The sequence below is a fragment of the Sinocyclocheilus rhinocerous genome, unplaced genomic scaffold (genome assembly GCF_001515625.1).
Source record: "Sinocyclocheilus rhinocerous isolate Xijiao unplaced genomic scaffold, SAMN03320098_v1.1 scaffold1694, whole genome shotgun sequence".
Lineage (NCBI taxonomy): Eukaryota > Metazoa > Chordata > Actinopteri > Cypriniformes > Cyprinidae > Sinocyclocheilus > Sinocyclocheilus rhinocerous.
Genome location: NW_015626863.1, coordinates 124,868 through 144,588, shown reverse-complemented (window position 1 = coordinate 144,588; position 19,721 = coordinate 124,868). Strand labels below are relative to the sequence as shown.

Here is a 19,721-nt window from a genome sequence, read left to right as displayed (position 1 = left end):
TAACAAAAAAACCTCTCTCTCTCTCTCTCTCTCTCTCTCTCTCTCTCTCTCACTCTCTTCCTTTAGATCATCTGTACTGGTCATCATAGAATCAAATGATTGTTGTCTGCTGCTTTGGGTCAATGTCTGTCTTTCTCAATTACATGTGGTTGTAAAAGTATGCTTTCATATTCATTGTCTCTTTCAACTTCCCCTCTGATTATACAAGTAGGTCATACTTTTCAGTGAATAAGGGAAACGGTGAGACTTTTAAGTCACAGTTATGGAACAAATAAGCGAAGTACAGTCATGCACATTAAATGTATTGAATACATTTTTGTAAAATAATGTTTCATGTCAAAGTCATAAAAATTGAATATCAGCAGCATAATTTTATGTTGAAGGAAAATTTAAACCGCATTTAGCATGTTTGGTCTTTTTTTCTGAAGAAGGCCGAAAGAAATGATTCAGACCAATAATGCCGGTTTAAAGAGAAGAGAAGATGTGTAAGGCTCAAGCTTCACAATGCTTCCTACTTCTGAAAAATAAAATAAAATAATGCTATGTTCATGTTTAATAGAAGGATAATCATTTTACCCCATGGTCTCTTGACGCTGATGACAGGTGTGCTCTATTATCTGCTCAAAATGCATCAAATAAAGTAAATCTGCTGGATGTAAAGAAGAGCTAAGACACCTTTAAAGGCTCCACAACTATTTCAACCAGAAGAAAAGAAATTAGAGATCCGAGTCAGTGGCCTGCATTAAATCAATTAATTCCCTGGAAAGAGATATTGCAAGATTAATATTTCCTGGTGTTATTTCTAATATCTTGATATGAAAAGATTCAACAGTGGAAAGTAGATATATTGTATTGTATTGTGTAATTGTAGGCTATATGCTTAGAAAACTGTGGTAATAAACTATTATTTACTTTGTATTATTAATTGGAATTTATAATTACATAATTAAATGTATTTTTAAGGGTGAGTAAATAAATATAAATAAAGAAATAAAATAATTATCAAATAGTTGCCAATAAATAATTGTCAGTAGTCACCTTATGCTTTAGGATAATGTTTGGTATAAAATATCTATCGATTCAGTGAGTTGATCGATAATTATTTCGTTTGCAAATATGACAAACACTGAAACATTATTTAAGAAGAACCAACATGCATGCAATGAATACATTTCTCCTCTAAACAGTTTTATGCAGCATATTGCACATTTATTGTGACGTCGATGGGAATTTATCACTCTGTCATTGTGTTCTTGAGCTTATTTATTTCCATCACCGGTTTTTTTTTTTTCCACAAAGAACTGGGGGAGATTCCGCCTCTAAGGGACAGAAATGCTTTAAGAGCACATGCAAAAATGGTCGAAACAACGAGAACGGCCCGTTAAAATCATACGGGAAAATTAGACAACAAATGGCAACATGCAAAAACTCACTATACTTATAAATACTTATTTTTTAAAAATGTCTCTTTACAGTCTCGTATAGTGCACATTTGTGTCGCATGGACACATTTAATATTTACAAATGTACAAAATAATAAATTAAAAATAAAGACATTTTAGGGGAGAGAAGGAAAAGAACAAACCTGAAAGTAATGTCGATATTGAACAGATATAAAAGTCGACCTTATAATAACTTTCAAATATATAAAATGCTTAACAGGTCATGTGTTAATAATATAAGTTTCATAAACTTTGATTCATAGGCTTTTCAGAATTGAATGTATATAAACCGATGATCCGTTAAGCATTGTATAGGCCTCGTGTTTTTAATTGAAAGTCGACAAAGTGTCTCCTAAAAGTCACTGAATATCCTTCTAGATACTGGAATGATCTCCTTTTAGGTGTGCTTCATGCATCTGTAGCGTGTGACCCCTGACCTGTGGGAACGTGGGTCATGTAAATGTTCGTTTGAGGAGTTCAGGGTCATTTTCATTGAGGAGTTCATGGCCTGCTGCCCGGTTCGATCTGTTGATGTTGACTCCGAACCGCGAACCTGTTGACGTGCACGGGAATGGGCACCACGATTTTGGGGTTCCGGACGGGCTCCCCGGATCTGTTGTTGACGTTCCCGGCTTTGATCCGTTTCCATTTGGCTCTGCGGTTCTGGAACCAGATTTTGACCTGGACCTCGCTGAGTTTGAGTGCGTGCGCGATCTGAGAGCGCTCGGTGAGGGACAGATACTTCTTACAGTGAAACTCCTTCTCGAGTTCCAGCAGCTGTTCGCTAGTGAAAGCAGTCCGCCTCCTCCGGCTCTTTCCCGCCGAGCCGCCCGGTGGTAACGTGTCCTGTGAGCCGCCTTTGAGTTTGCTTTTCTGGGACGCTGAAGCGCAGGTGTTCCCGTCGGAGAAGCTTTCGTTCTCGCTGTCGGCTGAACTGTCCTCCCTGTCACTGCACGCGGCCTCCGCTGATTTCAGGTCCAGTTTCTCATCATCTGAACTGTAGAGCTTGGTTTCGCCTGAAGAGAATGAAAATGAGGAGATTAATAGTTACAGATATTCCACACAGATTTGGTCAGTTCAAGGGGGCAAATGTAGTAGGCTATTTAGCCTATGAGAAATATTTCGACCCACTAAAATTGAAGTTCAGCTAATGCATAACAGGTGGTGACGAACTGCAGCGAAAAGTCCTTTTTGACAACCTCGAATTAATTACTGATAAAAAAAAATCGAGTTGAAATCAAGTACTACAAATTAATTGTCAAATTCTGTAACAAGATGAAAATACCAAAGTGCGCTAGAATGTTACAATAATTGTTAATCGTTTGCTTTCTGCTCCATTTTAAACTTTAATTCTACAGACATTATTTCATAAATATCCTAAAGCATCATAAAATCCAACAAGAGCGTATATTGACGCGGTTTTTTTTCTACAAGTGCAGGCCTGTCTACATATTCAATCTACTAAAACTGACTTTGCTTGTTACCTTACATTTTTAAATTTAAAGTGAGAGCCTGCAAGTTCATTGCACTTTTTTTCCATGAAGATTTTTTATTTTTTTATATGGTGTTTAAACTCAAAAGCTCAAGTAGAAATGACATTATTGTAGCAGGTTGGATGGGGAAATATAGTTTTATAATGAAATTTAAAAAAAAAAACTGCCGAAACTATAGAATAATTGATTTTGTTCATATCGTTTGCTTTGTGATTCAGTCTGTTCAATTTTCAACTTTAAAATATCTAATTCTGCAGAAATTATTTAGAAATATCACAAAACATATAATACTAAAAACCCAAATCTTTTTGTAGCATATCATTGTTTCGAAACTCTCCAATGCCAGGAGTGAAGGCCTGTGCCACCTGAATACAAATCAGATGACAATGAAAGTTTTCAAGCTCATATGTGTTCATTTGTCTTTCGATAATTTTATGAAGTCCCTAAGAACAATAACAGATGATAAATGTAGATTAGAAATGCACTGTTATTCCAGCGCACAAAAACGGCTACTTTAAACAACATTAATGAGTTTTCATTCAAAAGCCATTACCTTTTTTATTATACAATTCTTAACTTTCAAGTGTCATGACATTTCTGACTGAATGTACAACTATCTTAAAGCTTATGCATAGAGTTTGTATGGAGTTCCACACAGTAAAATGTTATCTAATTACTTTTTGCAGCACTTTAGGTTCACCAGTTCACCAAAAGCGCATCGATCTTATCAAGATCCATTTTTAGATAGGGTTTTTTGGAGGTAACATTTTCGTTTTACAATAAAAGTTCTTTAATTTTGCATATTGGTTTATGAGTTATCTAACTCACAAGAGTGTTTTCTAAAGAACTAGAGAATACAAGTTTGTTGTGGAACTTTCGGCATCAGCCTGTAAAACCCTTTGGCTTCTAATCAGAACTTTTATTTTAAATAAAGGCCGTTAGAACTTTTTGCGCTCGTAATTCAACCAACTTGTCAGTCAGAGTTTGTGTCCGGTGCTCACCTGCAACCGCCTGAAAAGTTTCCGTGAAATTGAGGATTTCAGAACCCTTGAGCTCGTCATGCGGGCTCTCCTGCCGGTTCATCCCCGTCCCGTCCGCGCCTAACCGGGGTCCCGGCATCTCCTGCGGGGGATAGAAACTATCTGGAGGGTCCGAGAAACTGGGCAGGGTGGCGGTGAGCGCCACCATGGAGGGCATCCCCTGCCCCAACCCCGCGCAAAAAGTGTTGGTCAGACGCCCCGCGAACGATGCCAGCGGTGCCAAGGGAGGGATACCCGACGATAATGACGAATGAGACAGGGCTTGTGGAATCATAAGCGGTCGGTACGGCATAAACATCGGGTAGCCCGTGTACAGCAGGTGGCCCGGCCGGGGATGTGGAGTACCAATCAAAGAATCAATGGAAAATGCCGTTCCCGCACTGCTCGGTCTCTGCATGGTGAACTGAGCGCGGTCTGGTCGAATAAATCCCGTGCAGGGGCCTTCTAAGACAAATCACCCAAATGTGGTCCACGGTTATCCTGATGGTGCTGTAGGGTCCTCGCCGTCCAACGGACTGAGACCTGATGCGTTTTTTGTCTGGAGCTCTCACTGTCTCAGCCTCTATTTGTCACATACTGAGACATAAACACACGCACACGCACACGCACACACCTCTCTCTCTCTCTCTCTCTCTCGGTTATCATCAGTACAAGAGGATAGAAGGGGGAGTTGCCCTGAGACTCATCCATCTTCCTCAAATTACATTTCCTTATTCAGTCCCTGACTTTTTAGGCCGCCTAGAGAGGGGTGGGGGGTAGTTTCCCAGTGGGTCAAGTCCCCTCCTCTGGAAAGCGAATGTGAGGGGACTGCGCTGACCACACCAACCCAATCAACTATTATTAATTTTGATTGATGATAAGTAATTACTTTGTATTCAAGGGAAGATATATAACAACGGTTCTTTTGTTGATTCTTTCAGAGGCCGATGGCATCGGAGTCGTGAGGGCGGAGAGGCAGATGTTTCGGCCCTCTTGTGAGAGAGAGTCTTTTCTATTCTGTTGGGAGAAAGAGTGAATCTGGCCGACAATTATCCCCAAGAGAGAGATTGCACTGATGAGATGACGTTTGAATGTAGATATCTGTGTGAAATCTTACTGATAAATTTGGGGGGAATTACAAAATATGGCTATAAATATCTATTATTATCTATATTATTATGGTTTTTCTAGATGATAAAAATAAGAAACAAATTAATCTAGTAAAAGAAAAACATATAAAGTTCTTAGAAATGTAGCCTAATCTTTATATAGGCCTAGTAGCTATAGGCTTTTTTTCTAAAAAAAAAAAAAAAAAGCGTTTCTACATTTTTGTCAAAATGTCCTTTTTTTTTGCACATATCATGAATTTTTAGTCATGAATAGGGTGCGAATTATGGGAGGGCCTGGCCCTCCTAATTACACTTTGAACCTCCCTAAAGTCAATAAAAACAAACGGGGGGGATTTAAAATGTGAAATTTAAAATAGCCTATATTGTGTGAAATGTATACATTTCAAAAGCGTTTTCAAATGACGTTTCAGGCACCACAAAAGTTAGGTAAGTTCGCTAAACGTATGACCTGCGCTAGCGCAAAGAAATCGCGATTGCGTTCGCCTGAGGGGGTAACCATAGCAACAGCAGGCAGCGCGAGAGCTTTCCGTTACGACCAGGGCGGAACTTCGACAAAACAAGTAGGCCAACTCTCATTATTTATCACTTTGTTTAACATTTAGGCTATATATTGAAAGTATATAACAAAAAATAATTTTGTTTAGATGGTTTACGTCACGTTTGGGTGTTAGGACGGCGAAAACACCGATCAATTCCGTGAGACGCTTTCAACAGATTAACGTTACATCAAGAAAAGTAGGCTACTGACAGAAATTCTCTTAAAATGCGACCCCCTGAAAGTCACTGAATAATCCGCACACTGGTGATAAATAACTGCTTCGTTTGACCTCAACAAAATCTGCCTTTTTATTTAAAAAGTAGTATTTTTATTTATTTATTTTAATTTAATGACCTTGACACGCAGCCATGAGGGTCTGTTTTTGTAAAATAATTCAGATTTTAAAGAGACGTTTTTCTTTTCCTTTTTTTTGACAATCTCTGGACAAACAACATCAAAATGACTGTAGTTCATAAATTAAAAACATGTTAATCATAGAAGATGTGCATTCAAGTCGTATGAAATCCGTTTCTATTTTAAAGATCCAGACAAAAAGAGCTTCATCTTCACAGATATTCAGAGGAAAGATCCATTGCTGGAAAATCACACAGATAATTTGACAAGATGTTAAGTACACGGAAAATTAAGAAGGACACGACTTTAAGAGAAAAAGTAATCATACTTTTCTTGAATAGTTGAGAATATAATTTCGATTTTAGAAGAAAAATAATAAAAGAAAAACAAAGAAAAGGGTCTAAAATTGTACCCTCTTAGCGGTTCCTCTTTCCCCGCTAAGCATTAATTTAATCGGAGATCATTTTACCGTTTAAATGCCAATTCACTTCTGATGATGATTAGGCGCTATTGAGTCCTGCGGGGCGCGAGCTCTCCAACTGGCCGTCTGATTGCGAGAGGACATAAACACATCACCTCCGACTCTGATTAGCGATGGAGGACCCACAGATGCTAATTATTCTTATAATTGCAAATGACTCCATTCAGGAGCAGTGCTCTTTGATCTATTGAAACCAGACAGCGTTCTCCCCCACACACACACACACACACACACATTACTGACCGCTCGTTCACACACACACACACACGTTACTGACCGCTCGCTCACACACACACACACACACACACGCTACTGAATGGGATACAATCAGAGCCCCCCTCCTCCTGGTCATCGTATATGAGACTTTTATCAAAGATCTGTTCGTAGACAATTGCTTTTCACCTTTATTCTTCACTACATGTACTACACAAGAAGAAAAAAAGCACAAACCTAGGATTTATTATCTTCGACGCGCAATTAATAGCTTTATATCCAAATAGTGCAGCATAATAGAGAGTAATTTTTTATTTCTAAAATGTACTATGATTTTACAGTTATGCATGAGGATGAATACAGGTAAAATGGGACACCAGGTAAAAATATGCATTAAGTTGACCTTTGGATTATATCTATTTATCTATCTATCTACACTCAAAAAATGCTGGGTTAAATACAATCCCAGCAGCGCTGGGTAAAATATGGACAAACCCAACAACTGGTTTGATTAAACCTTTAACTCAACCTTCTGGGTAGTAACCCAACCGCTGGGTCAAAACACCCCAGTCTCTGCGTTTGTCCATATTTTACCCAGTGCTGGGTTGTATTTAACCCAGCATTATTTAGAGAGATTTTCCACATTTTAGATAGATTTTCTATCTATCTGTCTGTCTGTCTGTCTGTCTGTCTGTCTGTCTGTCTATCTATCTATCTATCTCTCTCTCTCTCTATATATTAAATAGCAGTAAATTATCAGAAAGTGCTCCACTTTACCAGCATCCACCCTGTAATAATACTACTAAGCATCTTCATTAATGGATAAATTCAACCAAAAATATTATTATTATTATTCATAATTTGTTCTGGTAAATCTTTTTAGTCAAATGTCCATTGCATTGTTGGTGTTTTTTAATGAGTCGAGGTGACAAGATCATTAAATACATGAGACCCTCTCAGACTTGATGATGACCTGTAACAAAAATGGACGTGATGCATACTTGTGGAACTCAACAGTTTGAAAATAATGTAATCAGTAGTTTTCATAAAAATCCACATAATCGTTCATTATCTAAATTGTCTTCCACATCTAAAACACTATTAATTGACTCAGTCTAAACCCTTTTGTAATAGACACCATCTTGTCAAATCTTGACCTTAAAATGTTGAATATGAATGTCAAATCATTGAATTGTAATGTTTCAGCAAGATTTTCTGTCGTCCTCTGTTAATATAAAATATGATGGAAAAACAGGATAATTGTGAATGGTAAGGAAAACCTCAGTGTAGACAAGAAAATCAATCAAAGCAAGCTCTTAAAAATTGACAATTTGATCAAATACAATAGAATAATAGAACCTTGACTTCCTGAAAAAAATGCTTTTTATTTAATTTAGATCAGTGTTTCAGAAGCATTCAGAATGGTACTTTTAAATATATATCATTGAAAATCTGTCACTTATGCATGGACTCCTATCAGTGATTTGAAAACTTTCAATAGGAATTCAGATTCCACTTGAGCTCCATGGCGCCCCACTGTGGTAGTTAATGTAATAATGAATGTGTGTTGCACTGGATATTATATATATATACAGACCTTCTGCATCCTCCTCCTGTTTTATTCTTCATAAACAACCTTCTATCTTCTTTCCCAATGCTTTAAAATAGATATCAGTAATAATAAAACACATTTTACATTAAAAAATCTATCTCACAGATTGGCATTAAGCATTACCTCCATTTAATGATTCCCTATAAAATTGCTACCTGATTGTATCATCTTCGGTAAAGACAGGACAGTTTTCCAACACAAATCATTCAGAATCACACAGAATACAACAAACCTCAATGGTACATCATGGTACAAAACCCAATCACTGCATGCTTATACTATATGTTGTACAGTGTCAGGTTTGTGGTCTCTCTCAGTGAATATAGTCTCTGAATGCCAGCATTAGGTAATTTTTAAGAAAGGTTGGTAGACCCAGTTTAGGGACCACCTTATGCAAGCGACCTTCCAGGAACGCTCGGAGTCTGTGACGGGCCAAATGCTGTAGAGATCGAGGAGTTTGCATCAGTGCAAACAGGGATTCGTAGAATTCTCGGTGTTTCTGTGTGAAAACAATATACATAATTTATATTATCTGCTATTGTGAGGAAATTATTTTGAGCTCTTTAGGTGCTTTTTATTTTAATAAAACTTGCTTTTTAACATTTACTTCGATATTTAATACATTATAATTGAGAAAAAAGTAAAAAGCTTGACATCATCTGACCTGAAACACCTCAGGAGGTACAGCTTCTACCCAGGCTTCAGTGATTTTGAGACGGTCATATGCGTTGAAGAGCACTTCTATTGTTCTTGGAGATGTGCAGCAATATTTCAACACCTGTGCCAGATATATTAGAGAATAAAGCTGTCATATTACAAGACAAAAACCCAAACAAACAGGGAAATAAAACTAACAAATAAGAATCAAGTCTTTTTTAAATCTAGTTTCTAGTGGTTTTGTATATATATATATAATATTTAATAAAGCATTTTTGGAATATATAAAATGTAATTTATTCATGTGATGCAACGTTGAATTTTCAGCATCATTACTTAAGTCTTCAGAGCAGCATTTATTTGAAAAATAAATCTTTTGTAACATTATAAATGTTTCTATTGTCACTTTTAATCAATTTAATGCATCCTTATTGCTAAATAAAAAATTAATTAAAGTGAAATCAAATAAGAACTAAATCTTTTTTATCTCTGAAAACAGATCCAAATTCAGTGTTCTTCAGAAACCGGTTAGATTGTGAATCAGATCTTGCTTTGCTATTAATGACTAAAATTATCAAGAAATGCTATCCTGTGTCTTTTGCAATAACAAACAGTGGAGGGAAGCTGGTCATAGATGAGCAGCTTTTTGTCAGTTTCCACCTGGTGCAACAGCCCCACCTGTGTTGTGGAGGTCAAAGGTGGAAAGTTGTATTTTTGGGGGAACATCGCATGGAATAAATAACTACTTGGGCTGATGAACAGATTGGGCCCCCCTCTGGGGGATTGTGGGGAATTTCTGCAATTACTGCTAATTAATCTCCTATTAACATTTGCCTCGTTAAGACTCAGGCAATTTATTTGGCACAAGTGGGACTCGTTGGATGCGTGATATCAAGTGTTTTTAACTGCGCTTTTGAAAGACAGAACTAAATCTATCTAAAAGTGATTATTTCTGTATTTGTGACAAATAAAATATCATATGCTGCTTGTGGGTCACTTTAATGATGGTTTTGAGTTAATTTATTTCTATATATTAGTTCAAGAGGATAAATATCTGTGCTAAAGAAAACTGTAATTTGCAGATTGATGCCTTCTTGAGACGTGGGTTCGTTCCTTACAAATGGCAGACAGGTTAGTTTCCAATTCAACTTGTTCTTAAAAGGTATATTTTGCCCAAAAATTACAACCCCAATTCCAAAAAAAGTTGGGACATTTTGTAAAATGCAATAAAAATCGAGAATCTGAGATTTGTTAATTCTCTTCAACATTTATTTCATTGACAAAAGTACAAATAAAAGATTTCCAATGTTTTCACTGACCAACTTAATTGTATTCTGTAAATATAAACAAATTTTGATTGATGGCTGCAACACACTTAAAAAAAGTTGGGACAGAGGCATGCTTAACAGACGTTTGCTTTTGCATCTGTCGCTGGTGAAAGTCTGGATGGTCTCTTTGGTCTAGGGCAGGGGTAGGCAAGTTCGATCCTAGAGAGCCGCAGTCCTGCAGAGTTCAGCTCCAACCCCGGCTCTCTAGGACCGAACTTGCCTACCCCTGGTCTAGGGGACTGAGAAACCAACGTCCATTTTTTTTTTCCAGAAACAAGTTGAAATGTGGACTCATCTGACCACAGCACACATTTCCACTGTCTTTTTGACTATCTGAGATGAGCTTTGGTCCAGAGAACCCCACAGCATCACTGCATAGAATTGATGTAGTTTTCTCCTAGAGTAACAAAGATTAAAGTTGCATTTATTGATGCAGCGGCATACTGTGTTAAGTGACAGCAGTTTTCCAAAGTACTCCTGAGCCCATGTGGTTACATTTCACACTGCAGCATGACTGTTTCTCATGCAATGCCATCTGAGGGCTCAAAGGTCACACATTCAACTAAGGTTTCCTGCCTTGCCCTACACGGACTGAGATTTCTCTGGATTCCCTGAATCTTTTCACAATATTATGTGTGGTAGTTGGTGAAAGACCTAAATTCTTTGCAAATTTGCATTGAGAAATGTGATTTTTGTGATTTCTGAGATGCTCCTTTTACACCAAAACATGATACCCTCATATTACCAATTCACCTGCTTACTGTGAACTGTTTCAAAACAGTTTAATTTGGATATTCTAAAACCATTTTTATTTTGGAGTGTGTTGCAGCCATCAACATCAGTCTTTGGAAATCTTTTCTTTGTACTTTTGTCAATTAAATAAAAGTTAAAAGAGAATGAACAAATCACAGATTTCTTGATTTTATTGCATTTTACGAAATTACCCAACTTCTCTGGAATTGGGGTTGCAATCATAATTTTATGCAATAATTAATAATATGATTATAATTACAGTATCTCACAGAAGTGAGTACACCCCTCACAATATTTCTCTGTACAACTCCAATATATGCCTCCATGTCAATAGTACCTTCACACATATGCCAGTCACCCATGCCATTTGCACTGATGCTCTAGGCTCTGCTGCACCCCCATACCATGACAGTGGTTTGCTTTTGCTTCTGTTGCTGATGAAAGTCTGGATGGTCTCTTTGGTCTTTGGTACGGAGAAATCAACGTCCATTTTTTCCAGAAACAAGTTGAAATGTGGACTCATCTGACCACAGCACACATTTCCACTGTCTTTTTGACTATCTGAGATGAGCTTTGGTCCAGAGAACCCCACAGCATCACTGCATAGAATTGATGTAGTTTTCTCCTAGAGTAACAAAGATTAAAGTTGCATTTATTGATGCAGCGGCATACTGTGTTAAGTGACAGCAGTTTTCCAAAGTACTCCTGAGCCCATGTGGTTACATTTCACACTGCAGCATGACTGTTTCTCATGCAATGCCATCTGAGGGCTCAAAGGTCACACATTCAACTAAGGTTTCCTGCCTTGCCCTACACGGACTGAGATTTCTCTGGATTCCCTGAATCTTTTCACAATATTATGTGTGGTAGTTGGTGAAAGACCTAAATTCTTTGCAAATTTGCATTGAGAAATGTGATTTTTGTGATTTCTGAGATGCTCCTTTTACACCAAAACATGATACCCTCATATTACCAATTCACCTGCTTACTGTGAACTGTTTCAAAACAGTTTAATTTGGATATTCTAAAACCATTTTTATTTTGGAGTGTGTTGCAGCCATCAACATCAGTCTTTGGAAATCTTTTCTTTGTACTTTTGTCAATTAAATAAAAGTTAAAGAGAATTAAAAAAAATCACAGATTATTGATTTTATTGCATTTTACAAAACATCCCAACTTTTCTGGAATTGGGGTTGTAGTAGTCAGTAATGTATATCCCTAGTCAGCAAATCTGAATTTTAACGGAATTTAATAATTTAGAACCAGTCATGATTAGATAATTAAACAAATAGTCAAAATAAGAATGAAACAAAGAACATTAAGGATAAAATGTGGATAAATATATGAAAAATATAAAATTTAGTATATCCACCAAGAATGTGACTATTAGATAAGGATTTTATTCCCAGTAAGATTGGTTCAAAATTATTATGAAACATTAGCATTCATTGACTACATACTAAAAAAATGGTGCTAAATAGCACTAAAAGTAGTTAATTGGCTCGTAATCATATGGGAACCACTTTAAGTGCTATATAGCACCTATCTTTAAAGGAATCATAGAAGAACCATAAGAGGAACCCCATTCTCCTCCTTAGATGTTAGAGATGTTACTCCACTCTCATATGTTTGCTATGAATGGGAATTTACTACAATGGCAAAAGCTGTTTTGAATCACTTTTATGCTTTTCTGAGGTCAAAAAGTCTTGTGTGGGGGCCCTGGAATATTTCCTTATACGGGGGCCTTGCAGGCAAAAAGGTTGAGAACCTAAGAGACTAAGAGAGCATTAGAGAACCTTTAACGAACTATACAGGGGCTTAACAGAAACATTTCTTATTCTTATCAAATTTGAAAACAATTCTGTAGCTTAATATTTTTGCGGAAATCCATGATTCAGTATATTTCAAAAAGTTTAAGGTAAATTGGGGTAAGATAAAAAAAATAATAAATTACATTCTAAAATACAGTATATCTATCTCTCTCTCTCTCTGTATGGCAGTGGTGCTATATAGCACCTCAACCACCCCAAAGAACCAAATTTTTGTGTGTGTAGGGATATAGGGATATAATCCTACTTTGAATGGAAAGCAGCTATAGTAACAGACTCCCTTGTCCTGTCCTGACCTTGGGCAGAGCTCCAGGCCACACCCTGATGGATCCGTAATTGAGAAGTGCCTGTACGATCCTCTCGGGCTCATGGTCCATCTTGTAGGCCACCACCTTCAGGATGTTATGCATCGGTGCATCACCGCCATAATCCATTTCGTTGACCAAGGCTTTATACTGAAGCAGTAGATCCACCACGTCAGGGTTGGTGTTCTTACATGCCATGTGCAGTGGAGTCTGCTTGTCCGCGTCACTGATATGAATGTCTGCCCCAGCAGCCACCAGCATGTGACAAACACGGCTGTAGCGCTCCAGAGACGTGCAGTCCTGTGGCTGGGAGCACGCGGCGTTCAGCGGTGTGTTTCCATCGTCATTTTGTAGGTTAAGCGCAGCTCCGTGTTGTAAGTAGAGCTCCACGTGATCAGGAAGGCCATGGCGGGCCACCACATGAAGGGGTGTGTCGTTATCATCCAAGCTTTGACCGTTGATCAAAGCACCGAATGCGAGTAGATGTTTGGCACACCTGGAAAAACAGAGAAAAAACTCAAAAAGTCTGGCTATAATACAGTATGCATAAGTGATATTAATTTTGTAGGATATTATTTAGCATCAAAGTCTACATTACAAGTACACTACCAGTCAAAAGTTTGGAATAATTATTATTTTTTTAATGTTTTTAAAATAAGTCTCCCTTATGCTTATCAAGGCTGCATTTACTTGATCCATAATGCAGTAAAAACAGTAATAGTGTGAAATATTATTACAATTAAAAATAGTTGTTTTCTATATGAATATATATATATATATATATATAATATAATGTAATTTATTCCTGTGATGCAAAGCTGTATTTTCAGCATCATTACTCCAGTCTTCAGTGTCACATGATCCTTCAGAAATCATGCTGATTTAGTGCTCAAGAAACATTTCTTATTCTTATCAAATTTGAAAACAATTCTGTAGCTTAATATTTTTGCGGAAATCCATGATTCAGTATATTTCAAAAAGTTTAAGGTAAATTGGGGTAAGATAAAAAAAATAATAAATTACATTCTAAAATACAGTATATCTATCTCTCTCTCTCTCTCTCTCTCTCTCTCTCTCTCTCTATATATATATATATAATTACTGTATTTTCAAATAAATGCAGCCTTGGTGAGCAGAAGAGCCTTTATTAAAATAAAATAGTAAATAAATAATAATTATTCCAAACTTTTGACCAGTACCTTCATTTCAAGTGCCAATCTGACAGTCATTTGAAATCACAAAATTCACCACAGGATTTCCTGTAATTGTATACTGAACAAGCACTTACTCAAGTGAATTGAGTTCAGTGCACACGTGCAGGGGCATTTGCCCGTCTTCATTGGTTGCGTTGGGATTGGCTCCGTACTGCAGCAGCAGCTTGACGCAGTCGGGCTGGCACTCCTCACAGGCCTCATGCAGGGCAGTGGTGCCCCCAGGTGCCAGGTCCACTCGAGCGCCCCTCAGGAGGAGATGCCGCAGACATTCGGTGAAACCCCGACCAGCGGTGATGTGCAGTGGTGTGGTCAGCTCTTGTTCATATGTCAATGACCACAGTCCTGAAGAAAAGCAGAATTATGAGATTAACTGCATGAAGATTCAGATATTCAATACAGCAGTTTGAAGCTTTATTTAATTTTCAATCAGGAAATCATGAACAGGACTGGATAGTTTGAAGTTTCAAGGTATTTTAGCTTAGCATCCAATGAGCAGCAAAAATCAGCTTTTTTTGGTGCATTATCGGTAAGTTTTGTTTTTGAAAGAAGCCTATTATATTCACAAATGCTGCATTTATTTGATCAAAATACAGTAAAAACGACTTTTAAGTATTTTATATTTTATACAGTATTTTATAAAAAAAATATTGTGAAAAATGACTACAACTTAAAATAAGTATTTTCTCTTTGAATAGATTTTAAAATTAAAAAATAATATAAATAAAAATTTATTTATTTCTGTGATGCAAAGCTGAATTTTCAGCAGCCATTACTCTGCTCAAGAAACATTTCTTATTATTATCAATATTACAGTTACAAAATTAGTGGAAACCCTGATTAAAATAAATATGATTTTCAGTTTTTTTTTGTTTTGTTTTTTATACATGGAAAGTTCAAAAGAACAAGTAAATGTCTTTACTGTCAATTTTGATCAATTTAATATGTCCTTTTAATTATTTATTTACCTTTATTTAAATGATTTTCAAGCCAGATCCAAACCATATGTGGTTGTTTTTCATCATTCAATATGCAATGTGACTGTAATGTCATACTCAAAAGTGCAGTAGCATTTGTCTACTATGCAACACTCATTTTTGTGATCAGTATCAGTAAGTTTCATAGGAACAAACATAAACACAAACTCATAAAATGACCCCAAGACTACCTCAAAGACACAGTCGGGGTGGGTGCAAAAAGAAGAGAGCAATCTGAGTGTAACCGAAACACATAGGGGAACAAATAACTATGACAGCAGGTGAGTCTGACGTGGAAATACTGGAAATGAAGATGTGCTAGTGTGACAAAGTTTGAGTGCTTGTGTACGTGCATAGGAATCCATACATTGCTGTGATACTCATCCACAACTAAATGTGCATGACAAAAAAGAGAACAGAAATTAATTACATTTAAAATTGTTAACCAGTTTTAACCCTGGGTTGACTTGTTTCACACCATTTTATTCTATATTCTGTGCTAGTAATTGATTTTAGGTAGTCAGGTTTGAGATTTCACCCTGGTTTAATATTCTTATTTTTCATACTTAGAAGATTATCCTATCGTTCTATTTACCTCAAAAGTGTGAGCCATTGTTTAAAAAATACACTCTTCATCATTCCAAGGAATGTCGTTTTCCTCAGAAGCTGAAACTGAAACATAAACGTTTCTGCACTGACACAAAGCTCATACTATAAATGTTTAATGGGATAAGCATTGTCTAATTTATGATTGACAACCAGTCATTGTGGCTCAACAATTGCTGCCGTAACATTCCAGCACGACACATTTGGCATCTTTTTTTAAATTTGTAATTTCATAGTTTTTAATTTTTTTATATAAAGTGTATAGATATACAATTTTTGTTTCAGTTTGTTATTTTGATACATCAAGTTAAACAAGTTTATGAATTATATATTTTAAGGTACCATTTATTTTAATGAACAAAAATGTTTTCATGGTAATAATTTTTTGGTAATAAATCTCTATAAAGCCACTCGCGCAGTTTCAGTTAATGCAACAAAAATGATTAATGTATTCACAACACAAATACATTACACAAAATAATTAAACTTCACATTTAAGTATTTTAATGGTTTAAACACAATGAAATTAGGTTTGATAAAATACTCAGCAATTCTGTTGCTTTAGCTCATTTTAGCTCAATCAAACTGAACAAGCAGCCAACATATTTTGTATAGCAAACTATTTTAACAAACGCCAAAACATAATTTCACATCATTTGTGTCCCTGTAGCATACTTAGCCCTCTGTAGTTGAACCTGTAGTTCTTCCACTCCTCTATGTTGCTGGTGTCATATATGGCATCTAAGAGAAAAGCATATTCTGGGTCATCAATGATGCTAATAACAGTGAGGTCATCTCCGACCAGAAGCGCATTCCAGAACTGGAGGACAAGTCCTGACGCCTGAGCCGTCGCAATTACATCACTGCGATATTTCTTTTGTTTGCAAAACTTAATCTTCGGGCCCATGTGTGAGGTAAAGCAAGGAGCAGATGCGAATCCAGCTTCGACTTTGATTGCCTGGGTTGGTCTTAAGACTGGGCACAATGTTGGAGATGATTGCACTGAATATATTTGCTTAGTCTGTTGCCTGTTTTTAGAAAGAGGCTATTTAAAGGCCGCCTGGCATGACCTTTAGAAAGGTCCAGAAACCCGAGGCTGTCTGGCCAACTAGATCTGAGAGGTAAACAGTCCAAGTAATCATGACAATTGAAACAAATCTCTTGGGATCTCTAGGAGACAAGTGCACAGTCAAACTCAACTCAAACAACTTGTTCTTACCTCTCACTTTTCCATTTGCACTCCAGCGCATGGCTCCTCCCTGAGGCTGGATGAACAGGTCTGAAGGAAAGCCTTTGGAGAAGATCTCTTTCACGGCTTTTACATTTCCAGTGTACAGGGCATTTTGGACAACAGGGTCCTGGCACACCATCGGAGGGTTTCCTACAGTCTGCCTCGAAGACGTCCCCCTGTCCCAGGCTTCTTTCCTCAGCAGGTAACCACTGAGAACTGGGGCAGCCAGTCTCATCTGGTGCCTTTCCTGCTCTAAAGAGTGCAGAGAGGTTGGTTTATACATGAGACTCCTTCTAGACATGAATCTGATTGTGCCTTCACACTAGTTTCTTAGAAGTCTTTTGGTCTAGTCACTAAAAGGCCTGGGATCTTTTAAATGGCCTTCTGCTTCTGCTCTCTGGGCGAGTTTTGATATCTGAGTAGGAACTTGGCCACGTGCAAACGGGACTATTTTTACAGTGTCACATGCGTGGTATATAACTTTGTTTGCTACAGTGACTTGCTGTTTATATCAAAACAGACGTTTACCAGCAGGTCAGCTCTGCGGAAAACCTCGTTAGTATCGATCCTTTAAACTTTGAAGGCATTTTAAATGTTTTTCAAAACTTTTAAATAAGGCTTTGTTGCTTTTTATTTAATGTGATTTATAGATTTTAATCACATTATACTGTTGAGCAATAATTCTGCCCCAAGGCTGCAGGAAACAGTGTGGTTGATGAATGGATATTGAGCATAGATCTAGCAAAATAAGTCAACACAAAGCAAATTAGTCAAACACAAATGTACATTTGTGATAATCAGTAATTACTGACTCGTTCGTCTTACTCCCTGCGGACAACACACACACGCAACACGCATATACATATGCACGTACGCAGACACACACTCGTTTGTCTTGCTCCCTGTGGATAGTAGATGTCTGTCATTTTGTCCTGCCGTGAGCTTAACAGTGAGGCCATCTGTAGGGTTAGGATGGTCCGGTCAGACAGCCACTCGCTGCTGAGGACCGGACTTCCAAAACAGGCTAATGATCGTAACCTTCATCAGTGCAATTAGACAATTAGTTCCTGCTGATTATCCTCCACTTAATACAGCCATCACCGCTGCGCCTCATGTTAAAATCATAAGAATACATTGCTGAAACATCTACTTGGCGTGCAACACTAGATGGTACTAATGAATTTACTAATTAAAGGAACAAAGAGCAGACCAAGAATTAGAAATGCAAGCTAATTGGTTGAAACTAATTGATAACAATGAATATTTTTCGAGGAATAACCAACATGATTATGAGCTGTTTGAATGCTGTCTAAATGGTGTTGCAAGCTTGCAAGAATGGTGGATGAGATGAAATCTGCCCTGATGAAGCAAAGACAGATCGAAGAACATCATGAAGCATTCAAGAGCATTAGTTTGTGGTTTGTCTAACATCTATTGGACTCCATTGATGATGTTGTAGACAACCATGAGGATCCTATTTTGAGACCTGGATGAACTTCTATCATTACTCCAGTCTTCAGTGTCACATGATCCTTCAGAAATCATTCTAATATGCTGATTTACTGCTCAAGAAATATTTCTTATTATTAATAACACTTCTGTTTTTTTTCTTCCTTTTTTGTGCAAACTGATACTTTTTTAACATTGTTTGAATGAGAAAGTTCAAAAGAAGAACAGCATTTATTTGAAATAGAAACTTTTTGTAACATTCTAAATGTCTTTCCTGTCACTTTTGATCAATTTAATGCATCCTTGCTAAACAAAAGTATTAATTTGTTTAATTAATTAAACTTTTGAACGGTAGTTTACTAGGATGCCCAGATGAGCAAATATAGATCATGTCTAGTGAGAAACACAACTATCAACATCTGCTAATACAGCTTTGAAATAACTTACAAAGTCATTATTCTGAATTGTTCTATCATTTATAGGTCCTAAAAGAAGGTGCTGTAGGCTGATATACAAGTTGTAATAATTTTAAACTGATCTAACAATACAACAGCAACTTTAATGTGGTACCAAACAGTGTCTTCCATTGCTATCCTCAAGATTGGGCTCTGTTCAGTTCCGATACATTAAGTTTGGGGGATTAATTTAATTTCCAAGGCTAGGACTCATCAATATGCCTCAGTAGAGAATATTATATAAAATTAATTTATGCAGCGAGTTTGCCAAAATCGTGAGTCAACGTTGGCGCCGCCATCAAAAGTTAGCTGGCATTATGAGACATAATTCTTCACGAGACTGGCGTTTATGATAGCCGCATTGTCCCGTTGCTCAAAAAAGGCTGGCAATTCTGTTTTATAGCTGGTTGGTCCTAACGTTTTGAGTAGATTATTGAAATTTAGTAATGAGGTGAAATTTGTAATGAGGTTAGGCCGACACGCTTGCATTTTCTTTTTGCAAAATTGCTTTCTGTCGTTCTGTCGAGCGCCCGGAACCCGCAATGCACGGTGTATGTTGCTCTGTTGATTGTGTACGATCGGGCACCCTCTTCATTATGGCAATTGAGAGGTTCATATTTCAACCTAATAGCTCTCGA

The 19,721-nt window shown here is 37.1% G+C and overlaps 2 protein-coding genes across 3 annotated transcripts; both read right to left on the bottom strand.

Moving 5' to 3' along the window:
* Positions 1–1,763: 1,763 nt before the first annotated feature.
* Positions 1,764–4,415, bottom strand: LOC107718182 (homeobox protein GBX-1-like). Its single transcript, XM_016525167.1, has 2 exons — positions 3,937–4,415; positions 1,764–2,458 (listed from the first exon to the last, which is right to left on the bottom strand). The coding sequence occupies exons 1-2, from the start codon at positions 4,370–4,372 to the stop codon at positions 1,944–1,946; spliced, it is 951 nt and encodes a 316-aa protein (XP_016380653.1). The 5' UTR covers positions 4,373–4,415; the 3' UTR covers positions 1,764–1,943.
* A 3,712-nt stretch (positions 4,416–8,127) lies between these two features.
* LOC107717248 (ankyrin repeat and SOCS box protein 10-like) lies at positions 8,128–17,560 on the bottom strand. 2 transcript variants are annotated; one of them, XM_016523937.1, is made up of 5 exons: positions 17,176–17,560; positions 14,443–14,712; positions 13,146–13,650; positions 8,947–9,060; positions 8,128–8,781 (listed from the first exon to the last, which is right to left on the bottom strand). In XM_016523937.1, exons 1-5 carry the CDS (start codon positions 17,478–17,480, stop codon positions 8,596–8,598), a joined length of 1,380 nt encoding a protein of 459 aa, XP_016379423.1. In that variant the 5' UTR covers positions 17,481–17,560; the 3' UTR covers positions 8,128–8,595. The 2 variants fall into 2 exon arrangements, with proteins under 2 accessions (XP_016379423.1, XP_016379428.1); XM_016523942.1 differs by lacking the exon at positions 17,176–17,560 and adding an exon at positions 16,624–16,902 and having other exon boundaries at positions 14,443–14,710.
* Positions 17,561–19,721: the final 2,161 nt, after the last annotated feature.